This window comes from Solea senegalensis, linkage group LG11 (genome assembly GCF_019176455.1).
Source record: "Solea senegalensis isolate Sse05_10M linkage group LG11, IFAPA_SoseM_1, whole genome shotgun sequence".
Classification (NCBI taxonomy): Eukaryota; Metazoa; Chordata; class Actinopteri; order Pleuronectiformes; family Soleidae; genus Solea; species Solea senegalensis.
The window spans coordinates 12,210,855-12,235,976 of NC_058031.1; the positions used below are offsets into that span (position 1 = coordinate 12,210,855).

General features: G+C 40.4%; 2 protein-coding genes across 6 annotated transcripts in view; both read left to right on the forward strand.

Moving 5' to 3' along the window:
* The window catches only part of samd11 (sterile alpha motif domain containing 11), a 1,171,052-nt gene that overhangs the window by 174,056 nt on the left and 971,874 nt on the right, over nucleotides 1-25,122 (forward strand). The window lies entirely within an intron of this gene.
* On the forward strand, nucleotides 383-24,140 carry dnmt3bb.1 (DNA (cytosine-5-)-methyltransferase 3 beta, duplicate b.1). 2 transcript variants are annotated; one of them, XM_044038051.1, is made up of 22 exons: nucleotides 383-746; nucleotides 5,365-5,473; nucleotides 12,200-12,350; nucleotides 12,994-13,082; nucleotides 13,195-13,332; nucleotides 13,595-13,741; nucleotides 15,383-15,541; nucleotides 15,644-15,751; nucleotides 17,335-17,476; nucleotides 17,640-17,762; nucleotides 17,918-17,962; nucleotides 18,069-18,148; nucleotides 18,262-18,374; nucleotides 18,473-18,656; nucleotides 19,409-19,493; nucleotides 19,592-19,737; nucleotides 19,891-19,981; nucleotides 20,292-20,437; nucleotides 20,609-20,694; nucleotides 20,928-20,997; nucleotides 21,104-21,222; nucleotides 21,349-24,140. In XM_044038051.1, coding segments are annotated over exons 1-22 (2,475 nt in total). In that variant the 5' UTR covers nucleotides 383-744; the 3' UTR covers nucleotides 21,491-24,140. The 2 variants fall into 2 exon arrangements, with proteins under 2 accessions (XP_043893986.1, XP_043893985.1); XM_044038050.1 differs by having other exon boundaries at nucleotides 384-746; nucleotides 20,289-20,437.

A 25,122-nucleotide genomic window follows, 5' to 3' on the forward strand; every position in this document is an offset into this window, starting at 1 on the left:
AAACATGATCTAATCTTCATATTTTCACTCCACTACTTGTCATGGAGTAACATTGTAACAAAGTGTATGTGCTTAGTGATTAACTTTGTACAAGTGAGAGTTATTTCTAGGGGAAATGTTCTTTCATTGATGGAGTTACTGACAATTTAGCACATAAACACAGTACAGCGTGACACTGTTTTTTTGTCTATGAGGAAACTTGTTACCAAAAACATTTCACCATCTAAAATGGAGAAAGGGGAAATTGTCTCTGCTTCTCTTACCACACATGCGTAAAGAAAGAGGGGTGTTCCTGCTCACATGTTTATGTTTTTTTTTTTGTCTTTTACGCGGGTTTACCTCGAGGGCTCAGAAAGTGGGAGTTGACATTCTCACCTGGGAAAGCCTCGACGGCTAGAAGCGACCAATCCCCTTTGACTTGTGTGTGCGGGTCGACCATAGAAGGGCTGAACCACAGACCGCGGAGGGACACAAGCACAGAGGGAGCGAGACAGAGACATCGACACGCACCAGGAACGCGCGCGTGTGTGTGTGTGTGTGAGAGAGTGAGAGAGAGAGAGAGTGAAAGAGTGCAGCGTGCTCTGACAGTGTGGACGACTGAAGCTCCTGCCAGTAGAATAAGGTCTCCACTGGATCTAAAAAGACAAACTTGGTTTGAGAAAAACCTGATTTGGCTTTGCAGCAAACAACGCCGACACCTCCCTCACATTTCCAGCCGTGGATGTGCAAGAAGCGTGGGTTGTTATGTAAGTTTTTACACTGTTAAGAGTGATTTATCTTCTTTTTAGTGTATACATAAATGTGCTTTATTGCGCGTAAAGTTGCTTTTTCCCCCGCTGTTGCTGTTAGCTGTGTTTTCCTCCCGCTTCACCGAATGGTGCACTTGTGAGAGTGAGTGAGTGAGTGAGTGTGCAGGTCGGTAGTCGTGTCTTTGCACATGGACAGATGTTGCTGAAGCCGATGCGGCCACATTAAATCTGGCTTTTCTTCATAAAAGGTGTTTGGATAATCTGAATAATCTTTATATGAGGAGTTAAAAAAATCTGAGATGAACTCGAAAGCATGTGTTCTTCACTCTGTTTCTATACTGAAGGAGTTTTCTGAACTTTCTTGCACGGTTTTTTTTATGTGTTCGGTGTTTTAATGACGACTCAGGCGTTATTACACGGTCGTTTTTAATACTTTGCTGTTTATTGTCTGTCTTGAGTGTGTGAGGCGCTGAAAAGTGAACCGTGGTGAACAATGCTGCCCTGACAGAACGCGCTCTAACTGAATGAGGTGTTTTTTTTTTGATGCAGCCTGTGGTAGTTTCCTGGTTTTCTGAACATGTACCGACGGCGGTGGTTTTACGCTCTGAACTTCCTTCAAGGATTATGTCATGTGTTGTCAGTCTGTGATTATAAGTGTGCGCGCACATTATTCTCGTTCTGTGGAAGAGGAGGCGCGTACAACACACACTATTAATAATTCTTCAATGCACTTTTTGTATAGCAACACTTTTCAGTGTAACTCTCAAAATGGGACATCTGTGTGCATCCACTGCATTTTTGTTGTATAGAATTATATATATGTATTTTAAAGTAAAAGTCACAGTCAAGTCAAACACAAAACTTCTGGCTCCAGCCTGGTGTGTAACATATAGAAGTGTTTGTTTACAGTGAATTTACTACACACATCTTTATGAATGAATGTGAATATACTACACATCCTTGCTTTACAGAGGCTGCCACCATTTGCCGCCATGTTTAGTCCGAACTGATAAACCAGCTGGACCAATAGATGTGATTCGGCTCATGATCGCCACTAAACACAAGTAAACACACCAGACTCCTCTGTTAAATTCTTGCTAAATGTTGGAGATTAACGCACGTTTACGTGATTCATTTTAGTATCGGCTCAGCTCGCTTGGAACATCATACTAAAAAAGCACCAGGTCGTACAGTCGTGTTAGAGCTGTATAGTGTAGAAGTGACAGTAGTGAAATCTATCGTTTTTTAACACTGAAGGTAAATTGTTCTATTCTTTATTGTCCTGACCCCCAGGTAGTCTAAGGGGTGCATTCACACCAGCCCCATTCAGTGTAGTTCATTTGAGTCAGTGTGAACGTAGACAAGGACGAAACAACTGAACTCCGGATCCTCTTGAAATGGGCGGTCATGGACTTGTAAACTCTGGAGCCTCAGTTTTTCTCAGCTACGTCTGCAAGTGTGGAGCAGGGAGAACCAGGAACCACGGACATGCTGCTGTTTCTCAGCTGTTTGTCTGCTCTGACTGTCAGTGCTTCTCCTCCTGGTTCACCCTGCTCCTCACTGGAGAATGTGGACGTGAACACCCGTGCTGTAGCTGCTCCACCCATCAGACACCTGCCAGCCTTCAGGGTGCATCACCAGATGACCATTAGCATTTGAGTTTTGCCATAAAACCGCTAGTCAATGTGAACACGGACAATGTTCTCAAATGTTTTTTAAGGACAAACTTATTCAGTCTCCATAAGTTCAAAGAAACCAGATTTGAAAACAGAAAATATTCACATTTAAAAAGCTGATAAAATCAGTGAGCTTATTTTCATTATTTAAAACAGTCAAAGTGTTCAACGGATTATCAAAATATTCTGTGACATTTTAGAAATTGATTAATAATTGAATAATTGTTGCAGCTGTAATGTGAATTAAACATAAATTAGGGAATTTATTAACAGAATTACTTGTTTTGGCCATAATTGATGTGATACTTGATGTGTGCATTGGTTTGTGTTACAGCCAATGTAACACAGTATTTTTGTTGTCGGTGCAACACAATATTCTGTTGCTAATGTTGCTCTGATTCCCATTCAATAATGTAGTCATATTCACAGTTCAGGCATCATAATCTAAACTGGCTGTTTGTTGTCGGTCCTGGCTGCTGAACGGATGATGTATGTTCTGAGTCTCCATGTCTCCAGAGTTCAATCTGACAATGGGCAACAAAGTAGACAATGTATAAAGTGTAGGGCTCGATGTGAGCTGGACAGGGCCATAAAGTACATGTCAGACAAGGAATGCAGCCTCCAGAGAGTGAGACCCTGAGGAACTGACACACACGAACAATCCCCTCTTGCAATGCAGTCCCTAATCTCTCACCACCAGACACAACTTTGATGTGAAGCACCCACCCACCCCTCCTCTGTGTCCCCTCTTCATGGGCCCCTCACTCCCTGCCCTCCATCCTTCCTCCACTTCATTCTCATTTCCCTTTCTGTCTCTCAAAGTTGAAACGTGTTTCTGCTGAAATGTAGTTAGTGAACATTTCACGCCAGATTCACACCCTCAAAATCTGCAAATTGGATTTCTGGCCAAAAGCTTATAGGCGACACGCGATGCTCGCACAGGTGCACTCACACTGTAACAGGTGACGGCTGCAATCGTTTCAATAGTTTTAATCATGTTGTGAACACAAATTAATTCTTATTTGATGGGTTGTGATATGGATTTTTTTTGTTTTTCACAATTTGAGCAGCCCCTTTATATTATATTATTATATCTATCTACCATTTGGTACTGGGTAGTCTATCTCATCACTGAAAGGTGGAATGATCAACTAAAGGCACTGTCATCACACATATGATGAGTTTACTGACAGGTAAATCTTGAAACATGAGCACGCAGACTGGGGTTAAACATTTGCGTGGCTTGATCTCCAGGATAGATAAAAAGTAAAAGGTTGCAGTATTGTTTTTTGTTTTTGTTAATGGTGCTGTGTCATTGTCATGACTGTGTCTTTCTTGTGTGGAGAATCTTTCCGTGTATTTCCACCACATCACCGCATTTGTGTAGGTCATAGGTCGATCAAAGGTAAATATGAATCCTCTGACTTTTGCACCACCTACTGTTTACCTCCGTGAACTCCGACTACCTCCTTAAGAGCACTGGATGGACACATGCATTAATGTGCATTTTCATTTAACAAAGATTTTGAGATTAACATTCTGGTCTGCTACGAGTGATATCAATTGTTGCATTAGTTAATTACGTTATTATTATTCCTGAGTCCAAGATTACGTAATCTTCAATTATTAGTGAACATTGAGCAAGAAATGGCTTGTGACAGCACCGCAGCTTTAGTGTTTAATACCAGAACCTGCATTCACATGTTTCCAACAGTTTGGTCGACATTAGCACAATAAGATCTACAGTATCCTTAAAAAGCGGCTTAATAATAACAGTAGTTTTAGATGTACATGTAATGTTGTGGTCTAAGGTCAGATTAATCAAAGTCTGTTTGTTTTCCTCTGCTTTCTTATTTGTCTGTCAGTGTGTGATTTGCTTCTGGGCATAAGCAGGTTGAATAATGAGAGTAAAAGTTAAACTGACAGTCTGCTCCCTGGGGTCTGCACAGGCATGTTGGACAAAGCTGATTGTCGGTCACTTTCCTGACATTTAAACTCACAAAAACATACATCCGTTGCAAATTTCATGCTTTCACCTTTACTGACAGTTGATCTTAAATGTTGCACATTAGTGGCACATAGTTTAGGTGACTGTGTGGGGAAACGTGGCACTTTAATCCACATATCAATGAGATTTACATCCAGAGAAGAGGATTTGTCACAGTTAAAAAAAAAAAAAAAAGATGTTTCAGTGCTGTGTTAAGTGCTATTGAAAAGTACTCGTCCACAAAGTAGCTGCAATAATATCTTTCCTGCGAGGCGGAGCTCTGCACCAGTGAAGGCGGAGCTCAGAATCTGCTTCTTCTGTCACACACAGCATGTGACGCCACAGCAATTGACCAATGTTTCATTATTCACATCCCTAATATTAGTGCTGCTGGCTGCGTGGTATATCAGTTCATACCGAAAACTAGGGGTGAGGGAAAAATTGATACAGTAAAATATCGCGATATTTGAGATATGAGTATTGATTTCTTTTAGCATATCATGTTTTTTACTCATGTTACAAACAAACATTAAACTTCTTGTGTGTTAGCGTCCACTAGATGGTGACAAGTACTCTCACTCTCACAAAACTGTTGCAATTCTGAAAAGTACCGCGATATAAAGTTACAGTGTTGGTCACACTTCTATCCAGTGTAAAGTAGGTTTTTGGTGTGTGTGAAATAAGGCAACTAAGTTCTGCTCTGTGCAGAAGTGTAACGCAGAAATACAGCAGGCTTGATTCCCAGCCAAAGGCGGATTCATCTATTTTGTTCACACTCACTTGCACTGGCTCACAGGTTTGTGTATCTGTGTACACCAGGTCTGTATAGACATGTCAGCTCTGCTCCGACCGGTGAAACAGGAGAAGACTGAAGAGTTGTCCACTCCTCTCTGTTTTTTTCTTTCTTGTTTTTCCTCTCTGACTGATTGTTTCCTATCTGTGTATCTTCCAGGTTTCAAAAGGAGTCAGGACAAACACTGGACCAGTCAACTGTGACAGCAATGCCTACCAACAAGTACTCTGCTACTCTCATGGAGGAGAGCAACAACATGACTGCTACTGTGAGTCTCTCTCTCTCTTTCTCTCTTTCTCCTCTTCTCCCCCCCCTTTGTCTTTCTCTACTTGTGAGGACATGCATTCCCTCGCTCCTTTCACCAAGTCACTATCTAAACCTAATTATAACACTAATCCCCACACCCCCAAGTGTTCACTCTCTATAGGCCTTTGAAATTGTGAGAGCCGACAGAAATGTCCCCACAATGATGGGTTTAAAACAAACAAACACACACACACATTCACAAAAAGCGCCTGTGTGTTGATGCCAAGGCAGATGCCCAGAGTGCCAGCATGTTATATGAGTCTAATTGAGAATGTGTTGGCATGCACACACATACACACACACACACACACAGCTGCATCTGCACAAAGAGGAAATGGGGGATACATGGAAGGATGTAGGCAGCAGAGGGGAGAGAGGGAGGAAGGAGTGTGTGTGTGTGTGTGTTTGAGGAGACACAACTCAAGACCCTATCACATAATTATAATAACGAGGCAATAAGAGGATCCAGCTGCATTGTCAGTTCAGTTTGGTGTGTTTCTATTCTCAAAAGTTGTGAAGCATTAACCAACATCTGTCCCACTTTTTTGTCGCACATCTGCTGGATTATGTAGCACAGTTGTTTCAGCATTTAAAGGGCGGAGCTAGATACATTGCTGGCTGTGTATATATGTGTATATATATATATATATATATATATATATATATATATATATATATATATATATATATATATATATATATGTATATATATATGTGTGTGTGTGTATATATATATATATATATATATATATATATATATATATATATATATATATACACACACAGTATATACTGTATACCACACATCTTCGCATACACAATACACACAAAGTTCCTGTTGTCCGTTATTGCTCCTTCCTCTTTCTCACTCTCGTATATCACTCCGTCTGGGAGCGACACCTCCTTCCTTCCCCACCATCTGCTTTTCTCTCGCTTTCTCTTGAGGTTTCTCTCTCTTAACCATCTCTTCCTTCTTTCCTTCTTTCCTCCTCTCCTTACCTTCATCGCCACATTTGTTTTCATGTTCTAGTCGCCATCTCAACTTCAGTCTCAACTCGCCGTCTGTCTCGCTGTCTCCGTGCTATTCTGGAGATGTTCATTTTGAGTTTTGGCGGCAGCTTGACGTGTCAGACATGTGTCGCTTTTCAGATCGCACGCTGAAGTTTGCTCTTGAAGTGGCATGATCTGTCTTTTTTCACACATATATATATATATATATATATATATATATATATATATATATATATATATATATATATATATATATATATATATATATATATATATATGTGTATATGTCCTTGTGCATAATCCTCATGATTCCTGTGTTCCAGAGCCTCTCTACTCTATTTACAAAAGTTTTGAAAAGTTTGCTCGCTGAATATTTGAATGAGTTCCCAGGACTTTTCTGACTATCCTTTGAGTTGCTCAGCTCATTACCATGTATTTATCATACCCTATCAAAAGTACCTGCAAGTAAATGAAATAAGCGAACAATTTTCTCTTGAACATCAATATTTTGAGGTTAAAACTCTCGTTTAAGATTTCATGCTATTCTTTTGACTGAGTGTTGTGCACATTTGACTAATATAAGCCTCTTAAATTCTCCCTTTTGAGCTTGAATTTCTTATCCATGTCAATTTGTTGTCAACATGACCTTGAACTTACCTCTGTTTATGAATCGTCTTTTGTTCATAAAACTGGCTCCCCTTAGGCCGACTAAATCTCAGTCAGCGCAGAAAGTGTCAGAGAGGATGGAAGCACAAGGTTAAATAAATGAATAGGCTTTGCTTTTGTGTAAACTGTAATATGTGAGCTCACCTCTCTGTGTTGAAGCTTGCAGCGTCACGGACAAAACTGCCCTTTTCGAAATAACCAGAGGCAGAACTTAATAACAAATCTCAGGGCTTTTATTGTTAAGAAAACACTCTCAGAGCCCCCCCCCAGGCGATGACGCTGCATTTTGGAACAGTCCTTTACAATTGTTAGCTGAGAAACCAGTGTGTTAAATCATTTACGCCGTGCTAAGATGTTTTGACAGCGCAGTCAGAACACCTGGGGGCAGACTGTCTTTTTGCTCTGGAATGTGTGCCTGACGGAGGCACAACTTTGCACATTTTGCTTTACCACCCACAGACTCATACATACATGCGTTCTCATTTTCAACTCCTTGAGATTCCAACAGAAAAGTGAAATGTGATACTTGGTTAAAGAAAACATCCATATTTATTTCAATTATCTCGTTAAGAAGCCTCCTTAAAAGCCTGCAAATCCAGAAATATCGCATACAAGTACGTACTTTTTGGCAAGACACATTACACATTCAGCGATATGTCCTTGTTGCTCTGTCAACACGTCGGCTGCCATAAATCACCTCTGCCGTGCTCTGATATGGAGAAAAGCATGTTTCCCAGCCTTCGCTTGTAAAACAAAGGTAGAGATTTATAGTATACAGTTCTAAAAGGTGGAAGGTAAAAATGACACTTCTTTCTACAAGTAGAGAGGGAGATGGATGGAGATGCCCTGAGGTTGTGTTGCTTTTGTTGGTCTGTCTGTGAGGCTCCGTGGTGGATGAGTTATGGGTGAAATAAGTACCTGTAGATGCACATTAGCCTGGAAGTCAGTGAAGAGGTGTGTTTGTGTGTCCTTAGCTGCAACTGATTCTTTCCTCCGGACACACGCCCGGGAGAGGCTCTCTGTTTATGTCCTTTCTTGGGTCATCTGCTCACACAGCTCGGAGGTATGTCAGTTCACACCTGGAATTAGAATGGGTCGCCACATGCATCTCAAGTGACCACTCATGTCTGTTGACGCGGGATTATGGCCTGCCCTGTTCAGACCTGACGGCTCCAGTCACAAGTGGACCGCTCTAAATATGGCTGTTCACAGCATAATATTATGCACGTATGTGATGTATGTTGGATTTTCTTTGGATTGTAGTGATTTTGCATTTTAATTTATCTGTCCGATATCTGATCCGGTGATTTTGACCAGTATCGGACCAATACTGACCGCATGAGCGAATCCCATCCCTATGTTCACACTTGGCATTAACATGTTCTGAATGCATCTCCTGTGACCACATGATACACAAGTCCATACAGACATCTGGACTGTACAGTTTGTTGCCATTTAGTGTGTGTGTGTGTGTGTGTCAGATAATAAGAACAAAAAGAGTCTGCAGGAGGTGAGTGAATCAATGCACCAGTCTCACCTCTGTAATATGACATGAGATTGTTAGCCATTAGGAAAAAGAAACCATCTGTTGACATTCAGGAAGCATTGCGTCCCTGAGGAGAACATAGTGTCATTTAAAGTCATGAATAATCCCATTGTCACATATGCCTTTCTAATGATCTTATCTTTTAAACATGCGTGTGGATTTATTTCACGTTTAATAATCTCAAAAGAGTTTGCTTGAATCAAATGGTTCACTGCCTTGACTCGATTGTAATGGGCCTCAATTCAGTGTAAACAACAAATCATCACACTGCCAAGATGTGAACGTGACACACTGTAGGAGGCCGCTGAAGTGAACCCGACTGTCCTATTCTGAGCTGCAGTGTTAGTAATACAGTCATCAAAATCTGTAGCAGAAGCTGAATGCAAACAAAAGAGCACCGCAATCTAAAAAAGGCCACCTGATTGTAAAAGGAAGGGGTGAGCGGAGGAGAATCTTCCTCACCTAACATCAAACTACATTTACTAGATGTGAAAAAAACGAGTTAAAGCATGTTTTGAATCTTAATAATGTGGTGGACAGGTGAGATGTGGAGAATCACAGACCCCTGAATCCTTCTCACTATAAGTCGGTGAAAGCCTTGTGCGAGAGCGCAAATATCCGAATCATTTGGGCTGACAGACGGAGTCTTCACACAAAGTCCGTGTAATGTCTGCGTGTGAATAGAAACATTGTCTGGCAGAGCGAGAGGGCGTGACATTTCTATCATGCGAACAATGTGCAACACGCTGCAAACAAGTTGACTTCAGCAGCGTACGGACAGTTTGGGTCTCGCTGTTCACAGAAAGCCAGAGTATTTCCGCTGGTCTAGAACGCGACCAGCACGTCGTGCGGTGCATGTGTGAAAGAGGAACTTCTTAAAGAAACCGCTTTAGTCCCTCTTGGCCTCTCCTCACCCTTGGCAACAATCCTCACTCATTACCATCTTGAGCACATACTTTGTGCACAAGTTCACTGAGTTCATTCACTACTGGTGAGATCGCAAATTTCGTCTCACACACACACACACACACAGACACGCGCGGCCTATTTAATGACGCTGAACAGTTACAAACAGCCACAAATCCGTCTAACTGTGATTTCCATCTGTTTCACAGCTGCTTTTTTTCCCCTCTCCACTTCTCTCACCTTTGTCTTTTTCGGAGACATTCCTACATTTTCACTCTCAATTCAACTCAACATAAAGGCCTAATGTACCGTATTACATGTGACACACCAAATCTAAATCTCACCACTTTTTTTTTTTTTCTAAAGAGAATAATTTTTTTTGAAAAAACCTGTGCTATTTTATGGTGTATGGTTTCGTTTTATGTGTGTGTATATAATATATATATATATATACTGTATATATATATATACATTTGTGCATAATATTACAACGTTTCTGTAAAAACCAAACCTGTTGCAATGGCTATGCATACACATGTGTTCATTTTCCCAAGTGTTACAAGTACTTTGCTATCTGTGTATCTGAGTGGGCAGAGGGGTATTTGGTGCCTCATGGGTGGATGGTACAAGTTCAAGTTAGAACAGAGCTGATCTGAGCTGATCTGGCGGTTCTTTCTCACCTCTGAAAGAGTGAAACTTTAATAAACGATGTCCTGGACCCTGAGCGGATGTCTCGCTTTCTGTCTCCCTCCCTGATCCCTCTGGCAAACGAGCTGCTTACTATAACAAATGACTCACTGTCATTTGTACCCAGTGACAAATCGCACATTCATCACCCACTGTGTTGTGATTTTATGGTTCCTACAGTCGTTGCTCGTGTTAAGTCAGACAGTTAACTTGCTCTTGGACATGTGGGCGTGTCTCAACTCAAACTTTATTTTCTAGAGCACATTTAAAACAACCGGGGTTGACCAAAGTGCTGTACATATTAAATATAAAGCAATACAGATGGCCCATACAAAGCCGCAGTTACAGTAATTAAAATAAATAGGTAACAAAATACATAAACACAGTGCAATATAAGGAAGTTAAAATTAGATTTAAAATGTTGCCGGAAGTCCACTTAAACTTGTTTAATAGCCGGGGAGAAAAGGTCTTTAATGAGGATTTAAAAACAGGTTAGGTTGTTCCAGAGCCTAGGGGCCTAGTTGGTTTTCAGCCTCATTTTGGGGGTGGTCAGTAGCAGCTGATTGGCAGATCTCAGTGTTCTGGCAGGGGCGTAAATACGGAGGAGCTCAGTCAAGTATTGGGGGGCTAAGCCATTAAGAGCTTTAAAAACAAGCAATACAAGTTTAAAATCTATTCTAAAAGCAACCGAGGCTAGGACGGGATATGTGGTCATGTTTGCCAGTGAGGAGGCGGGCAGCTGCAGTTTGTACCAGCTGCAGACATGTCTGACAATTTGTTTCATGTTGCTTGATCGCAAGCTGCATGTTTGACTTCACTGTTGTCGAGCGAAAAGAGAGAGAAAGAGAGGGAGACCGTTTCATCAATGGAAAGTAAGGCCCAGAGGGAAGGGATGGTTTGGCTCAAACTTTCTCAAAATTCTCACGAGTGTAAAGTTGAAGATCCTTTAAGAAACCGTCTTGATAAGACACCAAATAAAGTCAAATTTGCTTTCTTTCCAAAAGACACAAGGTTGCAGCCAGGTGAACACACCCAGACATAGTGATATCATATACCGAACATCAAAATCAAATACCCGACAGACAAAAACACAACAGGATCATTACTTTTATTTGGGCAACACAACTTAGTTTTCATGACGTTAGTCATACTTCCAACTTCTCCTCTCTTGCAAGACGTAGCTTGAACGTTGCGTCTTGAAGCTTGAAAGCACTTTGTTTTGGCATCAGACACAAACATTTAATAATATACATACAGCAGGTACAGTATACAGACACATGTACCATCAGCTATGGTTTGTTGGTAACTCATAGTTAAGTCAACTAAATATTAGGGTAAACTGATTAGAATGTGGTGGTCAGAGGTCAAAGATCACTGCCTCCTTAAAACAACAAACATTTGACTCATACATAACTCTGATTAAATTCAACTGAAACGTTCATTAATTAATTAATTAATTTATTCATTCATTCAATCATTCATTCATTCATTCATTATCCAAAAAGGTCAATTTCACATCAACATCATATGGTGCTTGGTTGGTGGAGGTGAAGGACCATGAGTCGTTGACTCTCAATTGCAGAATCTTTAGGAAGAACTTCCACTTAAAGACTCAATCAAAGGTGTAAGAATTACTGATTTAGGAGTTAAAGCTCCAGTATGGAACCTCTGTCGTCCACGGGGGATTTTTACGAGTAATCCCAATCCCACCAAAACGGTGCTGTGTCTATGCCTTTAAGCAGCATTATTTATAATAACTCCCACAACAACACTAACTCCTCACTTCTTGTTTTCCTTCATTTTCTCTGTCATCACTTGAGCACCGTCAGTCTTTGTCCACATGCCTTCATGTTGTTCTCCTTCTGTCCTCAGGCGGCAGTGAATGGAGACACGCCTCCAGCAGAGGGCCTGTCGGAGAACAACAGCGGTGTGGCGCTGACCAATGAGAACAGCCCGCTGACCGCGGCTGAACCGCCGTCCCCCTTCAGCCCCAAACAGAATGGAGATGCTGCCTCGCCTCAAGGTAACGCACACGTTCATTTTCTATTCAGCGACAGTCAGTCGCCACTCTCTCATGTTAGACATATAATTTATTAAATGTGGGGGGGAAACTACTTAAAATGACTTAAACTTAAAAACTTAAATCTTTGGTTAAATGTTGAGGGAGTTTGAAACTCTAATGAAACTCTTTTTTCCAACTCTTTTATTAAGATTTTACAAAAGGCACTGAACCTATTTGGTTTTGTGTGTCAACGACAGGCAGAGATTGAAGGTGAAAGTGGATCTTCCTTAAAGCATCAGATTGCTGAGATTTATCAAATGATGAGAGGCCAAAAAAAAAAATGAACTGCTAAATGAAAATGTATTTTGTGAATACACTGGCTGCACCAACGCTAGTGTGTCAGTTTAACACATTTCCTCAATCTCTGATGACACATCATGGTCATTTTATGACTAAATATGATAAGAATAAGAATAATAATACATTTCTTCCATACAGCATGTTTAAATATTGTAGTCTAATCCTGTCATGCTACTTGGTGTCAGCAACTGAACCCGCTGCATGGATATATTAAGTTTCTTTTCTGCCATCTGTCTAACCTTCTGTTCACCTCCTGCACCCTCCCTCCCTCTCTCTCTCTCTCTCTTCATCTTTCTCTCTTCAGACGATAACGAGAGTTTGAGGGGAAACAGGAAAAGGAGCAGGAAGAGGTCAGAGGAGGAGGAAAGCACCTGGGACTCCTCCTGCAGCGAGGTTTGACCGCTCATACATGTCTATTGTTATGCTTAATAAACTGTCTTGGGGGGAGAGTACCGACATATTTACAAACGTCGACGTGTGTGTGTGTGTGTGTGTGTGTGTACAGGAAAAGGATTCAGGAGCATCTCAGTCGGGTCTAAGACAAAGACCTCCACCCAGAACCATCTTTCAGGCCGGACTGAACCCACACGCGCTCAACAAGCCTCGCAGACAGAATCGCAAGCAGGAGCACGGCCTGTTACTGGTGAATTTCTCTTATTTTCAGAGACAGAGACAGAAAAGCTGCAGTGCTTTATCTGCACTAGAAGAAACAATCATCACTTCTCTGTAAATCACTCATCACTCAGTGTTAACGTGGCATGGGTGGACCAGTGATGACAGCTGGATCATTTTCCTGATTGACACCTATTAGTTTGTTTTTTTTAATGTAGCTTCTGTGTTTTCTCCTTTTTAATAACAAGTCATGTATTTGGGTCTAAAGGTTTATTTCTCTTGCTTTGTGCCAGTGCGTTGGTGGTCCTCGTGTCCTGGCGGTCATGTCTGGCAGCGTCCCAGAGGCGCCCCGTCTGGAGCTGATGGAACAAGACTCCAAAGACTCGGCGCAGAGCAGCAGCAGCACCTCGTTAAGCTATGAAACTCAGCCAGAGTACAATGTAAGATCTTTGTCTGTGTCATCACTGACGGTCTTTAATTCTACTTTCATGTTACTGTGGCCTGTCACTTGACTTGAAAACAGTGTTGAGTACCAAGGTTTTCTCATTAGTATTAGTTTTTATTTGGTTTTGACCTTTTGTTTTTAATATGAGTTAGTTTTTAGTTTTTGTAAATGCTTCGTTTTTATTCGTTTTAGCGTTAGTCTTAGTTTTTTGTAATATGGAGTATTTGCCAGGTGCAAGATTAAAACGGGTGATCATAAAAAAAGTACTTTTTAAAAGTAACTTTCAAAATTGCAGCCAGAGAAAAAATAAATACATGAACCCAAAAGGATGATGTAAGAAATGAATTTACAAAAACTAAGCGCTTGTTCGCTACAATTCAGTTTCATTTAGGTATCGTTTTTTTATTTTATTTAATTTAACGAAAATGCATTTTGAATTTCAGTTTTCGTTATTTCCTTGGTTTTCGTTAACGCTAATAGCCTTGTTGAGTACTCAGAAAGAAGTCACTAAAAACCGAGATGAGCAGAGAAAGGGTTAACAATCGGAATCAGTACAGGAGGGAGAGTATTTTAAAAAGAGGAAGTGGTGGTTTGGCAGCGATAGAGAGAACGAGGAGGGTAACTCCCTTCACACAACACAGGACCTCCACCTGGCCACACACACACGCACACACGCACACACAGACTGGCTGTATTTGCCCAGTATCAATAGTCATGGTTAAGGTCATCATGACCAGCACAGCAGGGCCTGTGTGTGCATGCATATGTGTGTAGACGCACTCTGCACATACTCATGTCTTCCTTTGCGTGTCTCTACATCGCTCATTGTGCCTCCTCCTCACATTTCACATGCTTCTGCGTACATCGCTGCGGCCCGTCGCATGTGTGCATGTTCCCACTTGACCCTGGCGCATTCTGCGTCTGTCGGTGTCTCAAAGACGGACTGAAAGAGACGCCGTCTGCTCACGCCGATCTCTTTAAGTAGAGAGGAGAGGAGAAAGAAACTGAGACCGCATCACCTCATCGGTGATGATAGATGCTTGCTCACGCAATAAAGATGTTTCAGTTCATCCCATCTTCTATTCCCTCTGTTCATCCTTTGCTTTCATCGTCTTAGTGGTTTTTAAAAAGACTCTTCAAATCAAACATTCTATCTCTTTTGTCTCTCTATTATTCTTTGATGTTCTCTCCTCTTCTTGTATTCACAGATCTATGTTTTCAGCGTTGACAAACGACTTTAGTATGTCATTATCTTCTAGTCATCTCCTCTACTTTCTATCTTCTGTTACTTTTGCTGTAACTGGAGAAGAGGGTTGTCACCTTTTGCGCTATACAGACAAATGACTTTTACCGTCGTGTCAAAGCACCAATCTTCATTCTTCTCCTCTTTTGCACCATGCATTCACTCGTTCTTCCTCTCATGAAGAAGACAGGAGTGTATTTTTCCTTTAAGCCTTTAAAGCAGTAACTTAAGTCTTTAACGTGATGTTTTCCTGGGTCAAAGACGGAACATCAGTACATTTGCTCATCGTGTCAACTCCAGCATTTTATGTCTTAAACTCTATTTAAAAAAAAAAGAAAAGAAAAGAAACTTGGGACAACACAGTGACCTTATCCTCATCCTCTCTGCAACCAGGACAACAAGGGATTTGGCATCGGCGAACTGGTATGGGGCAAGATCAAGGGTTTCTCCTGGTGGCCCGGCATCGTGGTGACGTGGCGGGCGACAGGCAAGAGGCAGGCCAGCTTGGGCATGAGGTGGCTGCAGTGGTTTGGAGATGGCAAATTCTCAGAGGTGAGGATGAAAAGAAATCACAAATACACGGAGGGAAGGAGAGGAATGGAATAGTAGTTGTACATCTTGCCTTTGGTTTAATGCCACGCTTTCTGTGCCCAGGTTTCTGCAGACAAACTGGACTCCATCACTGCCTTCCCCAAATTCTTCAGCCAGACGTCTTACACCAAGCTGGCTTCTTACCGCAGGGCGATCTTCCAGGCTCTAGAGGTAAGTATTAGGGGTGATTCACGAACAACGCCCTAAAATCTGATAATTACTGCAATTTTCATGCTGCACACTCGAGCAGCACTAAACAGCAGCAGCGACTTATCAACTCACATAAGGGAGAGGGATCGTTTAGCGGATTTAAGACTAATAATATGGAGTTCTAACATCGATGGATATGTTTAACTAGATGCAGGTCCTCGTTTTGATCTGGATTTCTCAGAGCACTTTCAAGGTGGCTCATGAAGTGATCATTATAATTTGCATCCAAATCACATGAGAGTGAAGTTTGTGTGTGTGTGTGTGTGTGCGTGCGCGCGCGCGTGTGCGTGTGCGTGTGTGTGTGTGTGTCAAGTTTGGAGACCGTTGTAAAAACATGTTGAGTGCTTTTCCTGCCAAGAAGACACTGGTTCACTGGAAGTGCATTTGTGTGTGTGTGTAGCCGAGTAAAGCAAACACAGTTGTGTGTGTCTGTCAGGTTGTAAAATCAAGGTATATGTATCAGTGCTGTTGACGCTCTGAATGTTGAGCAAAGCAATGTTTTTAGTACATTTATTTTAGTAAATTAGTGTTAGATGAAATAAATAAATAAATAAGAACTCGATTTTCTGGGACAAGGACATTTCTAAACCCTCTGGAAAAACTCTTTTGCTTTTCTCGTTTCCATCTGTGACTATTTTCCCATCATTTATTTCTGTCTTGTTTGTTTTCTTCAGTGGCTCATGTGTAGACATTAAACCCATGAAACCACACATCTCTTCTCTCCTTGTGGCGACTTTGTTTTGTCTGCCTCGTTCACCTTGTTTACTTTTTGCCATCGGTCTGTGCTCTGGTGTCGCTGTCCTCCTGCCGTGTCTTCTGACTCACAACGCTGCCACCATCATTTAGGTTCTCCTTCTCTTCCCTACTATTAAAGGATTAGGGGAAGCAATTTGAAACTGTCTTATGTGGTTGATGGGTCTGTGATTTAATGATTTAAATTTGCATTTTAAATAAATAATATCTCCCTCAAAGGATTGATTCCCCTAGAGTTTGGTTTCTGGTTACAATTCACCTTTAAGACGCGACATATTTCACGTTTATTGTTTTCCTCTCTTCCTGTTTGGCTTGAACAAAAACTCACAGAAGGGCGGTTGGGACATGTTTATCAGGTCTCAGATAATGTCTTTTATTTTGGTCCCTTTTTTGTTCATCTCCACACCTGAATGAGGGCGATGCAGGGGAAGGTTGATAACAATCAGACTGTTGAACTATAGGAGGTCGTGAGAAAGTCTGAAAAGTCAATATCACTTTACTTGGTGAAATGGGTCAGGGCCTGTCAGTAAAGAGAACTGAGATGTTCTTTGTCTCTGTGAATGTCATGTTTGAGTTATAGCTTGTGTATATGAGGAGGTGCAGTAGAGTTGGATGCTCTCACTATTGTCATTTTGGGCTGTATTTAATGTATCTACTCTTCCTCCTTTGCATATAATACATTCTAAGTAAATACATCACTCATTCCCTTGAGACATTTTAAATGAGGGTGTAGCTTTATTTGCATATATCACGCATCACTGTTACTCACACTGTGGACCCGTCTCACTCAGATGGCCAGTATCCGGGCAGAGCAGACGTTTCCACCCTGTGAGTCAGACAGTCCAGAGGACCAGGTCAAACCCATGCTGGACTGGGCTAATGGGGGCTTCCTGCCCAAAGGAGAGGAGGGACTCAAACCCACACACAGCGCTGGTGAGCAAAGCCACAGTACCTGACTGTTCTGCACTGACACACACTGCACTCTCCTTGCTTCTGACAACTATTTAAAAACTGATGTGTGTGTGTTTTATTATGATCCTTTCTCCACGAACAACTCATAAGTAGATACCTGTTCTGTGTGTGTGTGTGTTTGCAGAAAGTAATCCTCTGGACCACCAGGTCCTTGACGTCTCGCTGCCAGATTATTTCCCCAGTGCAAAACGGCCCCGAGTCAGCCTCTGTAAAAACAAGGCCACACCGGAGGAATCCTACAGCAGAGGTAGAGCGTTAAAGTCAAACTTGCCGCAAAGTGCTTCTGAGGACTGTCGGATAGATGAATCTGTGAATCTGTGCAAATTGTGCGCGAGAAATGTGAAACGTGTGTCCGTTTTTTTCATTCCTACTTGTTAACACTGCATTTCCTCTTTCTTTCAGAACAAATGGTGAATGAAGTTCTGAAGAATAATTGTAGTATAGAAGGTAAAGACACGTCTTCACCACGTCTTCCAGTGTGTGTTTGTCTTTCATTTGTTACTTTTTCCTGCTGCTGACTGCTGTGTGTGTGTGTGTGTGTGTGTTTCCACAGAGTTCTGTCTCTCCTGTGGGAATGGGAGAGCAGCTACTTTCCACCCGCTGTTTGAAGGAGGCCTGTGCCAAACATGCAAGGTAACACAAACACAAACACTATTATTATGGTTCTTTTTCCCCCCGCCATTGTCAAACCTCCTCTGAACCAAAAGAAGACATAATAAATAATAAAAAAGATGTGTTTTTTGTAGGATGTGTATCTGGAGATGTCCTACATGTACGACGATGACGGCTACCAGTCTTACTGCACCATTTGCTGCGGTGGTCGAGAGGTTCTGCTCTGTGGAAATGCCAACTGCTGCAGGTGAGACGATGCAGACGACAAAGAAATGATAAAACCTGGGAAAAAAAAAAAAATGTCTATGAGCATCTTCTCACATCTGTTCGTCTGCCCTCGTCCAGGTGTTTCTGCGTGGACTGCCTCGACATCCTGGTCAATCCAGGAACATCTAACAATGCTCGCTATCAGGACCCGTGGAGATGCTACATGTGTCAGCCACTGCTGCAGTACGGCATCCTTAAACGCCGCCATGACTGGAGTCTCAAGCTGCAAGAGTTATTCGCCAACGACTACGGACAGGAGTTTGTAAGTCGAGATGTTTAAAAATAAGAAAAACTTACATGGTGTAATCTCCTCGTTTTTTTTTTATAGATAGATAGTCATATATAACAATCATATATGTAACCCTATTTTAAAATATGGTGTATGATGTGTTACCAAAGGCATTACATTTCTTATATATTTGTTATGAACGTAAAATCAGGGTGCTTGCCCTATATCCCAAATCAAAACTCCAGGTGTTGTACTTGCGTGCCTACTTTCTTGTTGAGATTGTACCTGCTGTGTTTGGTAGAAAAGTAAATTTCAATAAAGGCATGAATGCAGAATTCACAGTGAATTATGTTTTAAAAACATTTACATAGCATATATATAGAGTTCACAATCTTTTCACTCACATCTGTCCTAGTTTGTATCTTATCATTTTAACTTGCATTTGTGCAGACTCTACTATGAGCTAAATGTATTATATCCATACCTTTTTAAAACTGTGCAAGCACCCTGGAAATGTAGGATTTATTCCCAATTTATTCCCAATTTTTTTGTGATGGACTGAACCATCATGTAACATCTCCGTCCAAAAGGGAATTGGCAGCAGATAATTAGTCCTCCAGCAGTGAAGAGGACAAAATCACTTACATGGATCTAGTCTGCTGTCGAAAAATCTGCCAACACTTGTATTCACTGTCAACATATCGTGTTCACCCTCACAGCCTTTTACATGAAACCCTCAGTTTGTGCAATCACAATAACAATCGTTTTTTTCCTTAATCTTCTAGGAGAAACCAAAGATTTACCCAGCTGTCCCTGCAGAGCAGAGACGACCAATCCGAGTTCTGTCCCTGTTTGACGGCATCGCCACAGGTGAGATTGAGCGTGCATGTGAATTCTGTATCCGTGCCTATACACAACACAAGTGCAGCAGAGCATCATGGGAGTTATGGCGGTGTGTCTGTTCCTAGGCTACCTGGTTCTGAGGGATCTGGGTTTTAAGGTGGACCAGTACGTGGCGTCTGAGGTGTGTGAGGACTCCATCTCTGTGGGCGTAGTCCGACATGAAGGAAAGATCCAATACGTCCATGATGTCAGGAACATCACCAAGAAGAATGTAAGGACAGAAATTGCACCCACCGTTTAGTTAAATGTAGTCTGTATACAGTAAATTGAAATGAAATTATAAAACGTTTCACTTGCTTTACTTGCCTTGTTCAGTCAGTAGCTGTGACTCAGTCTAACACTAGGTGGTGCTGTTTTCTCTCAGATTCAAGAGTGGGGCCCATTTGACCTGGTGATAGGAGGAAGTCCCTGCAACGACCTCTCCATAGTCAATCCTGCAAGGAAAGGCCTCTATGGTAGGTACCTGAGGGAGGAAATGATATCCTAGGCTGTGTTTTAATTTGTTTATGTTTAAATTCCTTGTAGATGATGTTTATGATGCTGCACAATCATTTAAATGCATTTTAATTTCAGTTAATTACTACTTATTTAAAGGCATCATGAATGGGTGGTTTAACGGTGCATTGTTAAGTCTTTAAAATCAATATTATGATTTTTTTGTTCTCCTAATCTGTGGATACAACTGTAATTGATCTAAACTGTACTGATGGAAGTCACATTTGAGATGCTTACTTGATCCCTGATCATGTTCTGTCGCTCCAGAAGGCACAGGGAGGTTGTTTTTCGAGTTCTACCGTCTGCTGAGCGAAACCAAGCCCAAAGAAGGAGAGGACCGGCCGTTCTTCTGGATGTTTGAAAACGTGGTCGCCATGGGCGTCAATGACAAGAGGGATATCTCACGATTCCTGGAGGTTAGTTTTATCAGGTCCAAATTTTAGACACATTTTTCTTAGTCTGGTAGCCCTATAAACATAAATGTTCAGACAGCACTTGTCGGCCACTGATTGTTGGAATGTTCCATTTTCATTGCTCTTTGCTTTATAATAACAGGTTTTTTGGTTTTTTGTTTTGTTTTTTTGCAGTGTAACCCTGTCATGATCGATGCTATTGAGGTTTCTGCTGCTCATCGTGCCCGATACTTTTGGGGAAACTTGCCAGGCATGAACAGGTATGTGATTTCCTCACAGCTCATTACACTGGTCAGTTGATTTGAAAATGTGTTTGATGGCACAAGTTTTTCACATTAGGATCCGTTTACCATCCAAATATTTGAACACTTACAAACTTAAAGGCTCATATATGCACTCTAATCTTCATCAAATATCTATATTGGTATTCTGTGTGAGAAGTGTGGTGAATGACAGCAAATGGAAATGTAAAGCTTACTTTTCTTTATTTCAGGCCTCTGTGCGCCTCTGGGATGGACAAGCTAGAGCTGCAGGACTGTCTGGAACATGGCAGAGTTGCAAAGGTCAGATATCCACAGAATAAGGAATAGGTCACTCTACAGATCTTAATTCCACAGTGATTATTTTGGTGGCATTTTTAAGAAGAAAAGTGTATCTGTTGTCTCACAGTTTGGAAAAGTGCGGACCATCACCACTCGCTCTAACTCCATCAAACAGGGTAAAGACCAACATTTCCCTGTGCTGATGAACGGGAAGGAAGACATTCTGTGGTGCACTGAGCTGGAGAGGTAGAGAGAACACACAGTCAAATGTCTTTTGGGCTTTTGTTTCAAGGTCAAATATACATGAATGGTCTTTATGACAATAAGGTTCTTCAAAATCTTAATTGCAGTCATGCACTTCTTACCCTGCAGGATCTTTGGCTTCCCTGTTCACTACACGGACGTGTCCAACATGGGTCGTGGGGCCCGACAGAAGCTCTTGGGCCGGTCCTGGAGCGTCCCTGTCATCAGGCATCTGTTCGCACCACTCAAAGACTACTTTGCCTGTGAATAGAAGAAACATCCATTACTAGCACAACCGATGCCACCGGTGAACACACACACCAGCTTTGTGATACTGGCTTCCAGAAACACCCCGTGTTCAGATCTGGCATTCACTCTGTCACGCAGCCAGGTCTCAAGTAGCTGGTAGAATAGCGAGGGTCGCCGTTATAATGCACTATAGCCTTAAAGACACACTAACACAGACATACACAACTGCAGCATCTCAGCTGTGAGTTATCACTGTATCCGACAAAGAGAGACTCAAAGGTTAGGTGAAAGTGTCACTGACCATATCTTCTGTATCCGAGGCCAATAAGGTGCTGAGCCTCAGGGTTAAAAGTTAAAGAATGCTCAAATGTTCATTAAAATGCCATTTGAAGGCATTCTTTTTTTATTTTTTATTTGACAACACTTTCTTGCTGTAGAAAAATAGATAACAGCACAACTGTGGCTCAGTATCACACATTTCAGACATACCTCATCGCCACTTCAGTAATGACGATGGTGATTTAAGAGTGTGACAGGCAGGGTGCTGACACGCACTCTGAACAAAAACACTTAAAGCTCGGTTGAACCAAAGTCACACAACAGACAGCTGAAGTCTTGCTCCCTTCTTTAGGCAGCCTGCTGTTCCACCAGAGGGTATTTGCTCTGGTCTTTTTAATACAACCAATTTTCTATTTAGTTACATTTTACTGATCTTTCAAAGGTAGAATAATAATGATGTTGTTTTGCATACCATACCCCACAAGTCTTAGCAAAAGAAATACCCCCTCAAAAAAGGCTCATGGGAGCTCCAATTATAAGATGTGAACAAAATTGTCTTTTATCTGTTTTAACTTTACCAGACAGCACAGTAGAACTTACTTAGACTAAATATGAAAATAAATGTGTCATATTTCAGTTGCTCAATAGACCAGCAAAATACTGAGTATTTGACGCTAGTGGACCAGAGGCTAACCTGGGTATGAAACTAGTGGTTTTATGCTTCAGATCCGTTTTTATTTTTGTTTTGTAGTCTTTATTGTAATATTCAATCATTTTTATCTTTTTGAATTCGTTCACATGAGCCAAACAGCCGAGCTTAAGAGAAAAAAAAAACATTTTTATTCAAAAGATTGCATGAACACATTTCACTGAGAGCTACACACAAATACTTGAAACAAAGCCAATGCAAAAACAGAGACATGGTGTATGAGAGATGGGTTTTGTCTTTTGTTTACCATTGTAGAGACGACTTATATTCTACTGTGGATGTTTGGTTATTATTATTTTATTTTTTTTCATCAAAGAGAGAATAAGAGTACTTTGTATACACTTGATTTTACAACTGTCTGTTTAAGAAAGGTATTTTCCTTTCTTAAAGATGTATATGATGTTTTTAAAAACTAGCACTGACTACTTTGGATTACATTGACAAAGAGACTGCCATAGAAATAACTGTAACATGCTGGTTGATATTTAGTTCTGTTTGGTTAGCAGGGAGTATAATTTTTCTTTAGATTTTTGATTATTCCTTTAAAGAAAAGGACATAAATATTATTTTCAACAATTTCAGAATTGTTTTCTTGCTTTATGCTTTATTATTAGCATATTCATCTGACAGGAATCTATGAGACAGTTTACTTTGATGTTACTTGCAAAACTTGGTGTAGTCCTTTTAATTTAAATCTAGAAACTGTAAGATTTTAATCTTGTTGGCTGTCACCAAATAAAACTTAAAGGGCATTACCTCGGACAAAGGAGGCAACTGTGTGCCACTCCCTCTTGTGTGAATACATACTGTAGTTTTCTGCTCCAATGTGCCCGTACTTTTATATTATCAGTTGAATGTTTTACAGTGTTTTATGTACTGTATCTATAGAAAGGTTTACAAGTATTTTGAGTCTCTTGTTCCTTTTTTTTTTACAATCTACATTGTCTTTAAACAAAATGCACATGCAAAGAAAAAGAAAAATGCATGTATCATGTTCAAATGACAAGTTCACTTTGAAATGCAAGACTCTGCTATGGTGCTCAAAAAGACACTTAAAGTGCTGCCAGGAGCCTGTTTATTTTCTATCTTTTTTTTTTTCTTTTTTACTTTTCAGTGCCTGCTTTTTAAAGTTATAAAAAAGGTGATTGTTTACATTCATCATGTTTCACTGACACTTCTGAATCTGTTGTATATTTTGACTACAGTAAAAAAAAAAGAAATTTGTAAACGCTCTTTTAAGACTTATGTATATTTAGAACACATACAGTATATATTAACACAGTATAAAGCTTTCTTGAAATTTGTAATGTTTTAACATGACATAGAGAATATTAACCAATAGTTTGACATTTTGTTTAGATGTAAACAATTTGCTTATGTTATGTATATGTAGATTTTTGAATAAGTTCTGAGAAGTTTTTGTTTGTTTGTCATGCTGTAGTTTTGTTTTATCAGGATCTCTAGTGGATTTTGTTTCCTTTGTTTTTTATGATGTTTATTTGTTTTTAATGAATCCAAAGTGCAAAAACAGTACTAAAGACCCGATTCTTTACTGTTTTTATACTACTTCAGACTTGTAGTGGAAAAACATTGGTTCATTTGTTTTTAGGTTTGTGTACTTCCTATAGCAACCTACAGTATAAGTTTTATTCAATAAAAGGCAGTTTACTGCTAAAAACTGAAATTTTGTGAGTGGTATATTTTGTGGCCAATTGTTACAAAATGCATAACAGCATTAAAACAATGAGATTTTCTTTATATTTACAATTAAAGGTGATGTTTTAAATCTCTGAAGTATTTGATATTTTCAAAAGCATGCTGTAACTTGACTTTGTTTTAATTTGTGTCCATTTGGAAAGCATTTCAAGAACCCAAGTTAAATTTCAACAATAATCACTTTACTGATGGGCTGAGAATGCAAAATATGAGTGTCCCATGGTTCAGGATAGGGGATGTTGCAAGTGGAGAACCCATTCAATAAAATAAATGCAGCAGCCCTAACACTAAGCCTTGTGGTACCTGCTATTAAAATAGTATCCAAGGCCCCATTCAAACACAAACTAGGAATCTTTAGACTATATTGTTTATGGCTATCAAATTTAGAAGGTATTCAGAAGAATTGTCATTAAAATCATCTCAGTTAGAAGGGTTCAAATGACAGAATAAAACAAATAAGTCAATATTCACAAATAATGATGAGTCAGCCCCCTGGTGTTATCCAGATATGTTTACCAGTGAGCAAAGCTCACAGCATTGACCAGTGCATGATAACTGCCTAATTATTTTGAAATGTGTGGATTAATTTTGAATTCCAATGTTTTGAGGAAAGTACAAAATACCTAACCAAGGTTTTTGTTAGTTTTTTTTACCAGTATGAATCATAAGAAAATTCCTGCCATGTACAGTACATTACACATACTGGAATATGTTGTTTTCGTCTATCACTCATTAAGTGCTAATGTAAAAGTAACATTTAACATATGAGAATCTGACCATTGTGGGAAAATGTAATTACTTTCAAATCAGTTTAGGTCAACATACAGTAGTAAACATTTTTGAAACGTCGCTCCTGTGTAACTTGGTATTTACGTGTCTCTTCCCACGTGATGTCTTTCCAGCCAATTCACATTTCCCAACTTCAAGAATGATGGTCCAGACATTTGTTC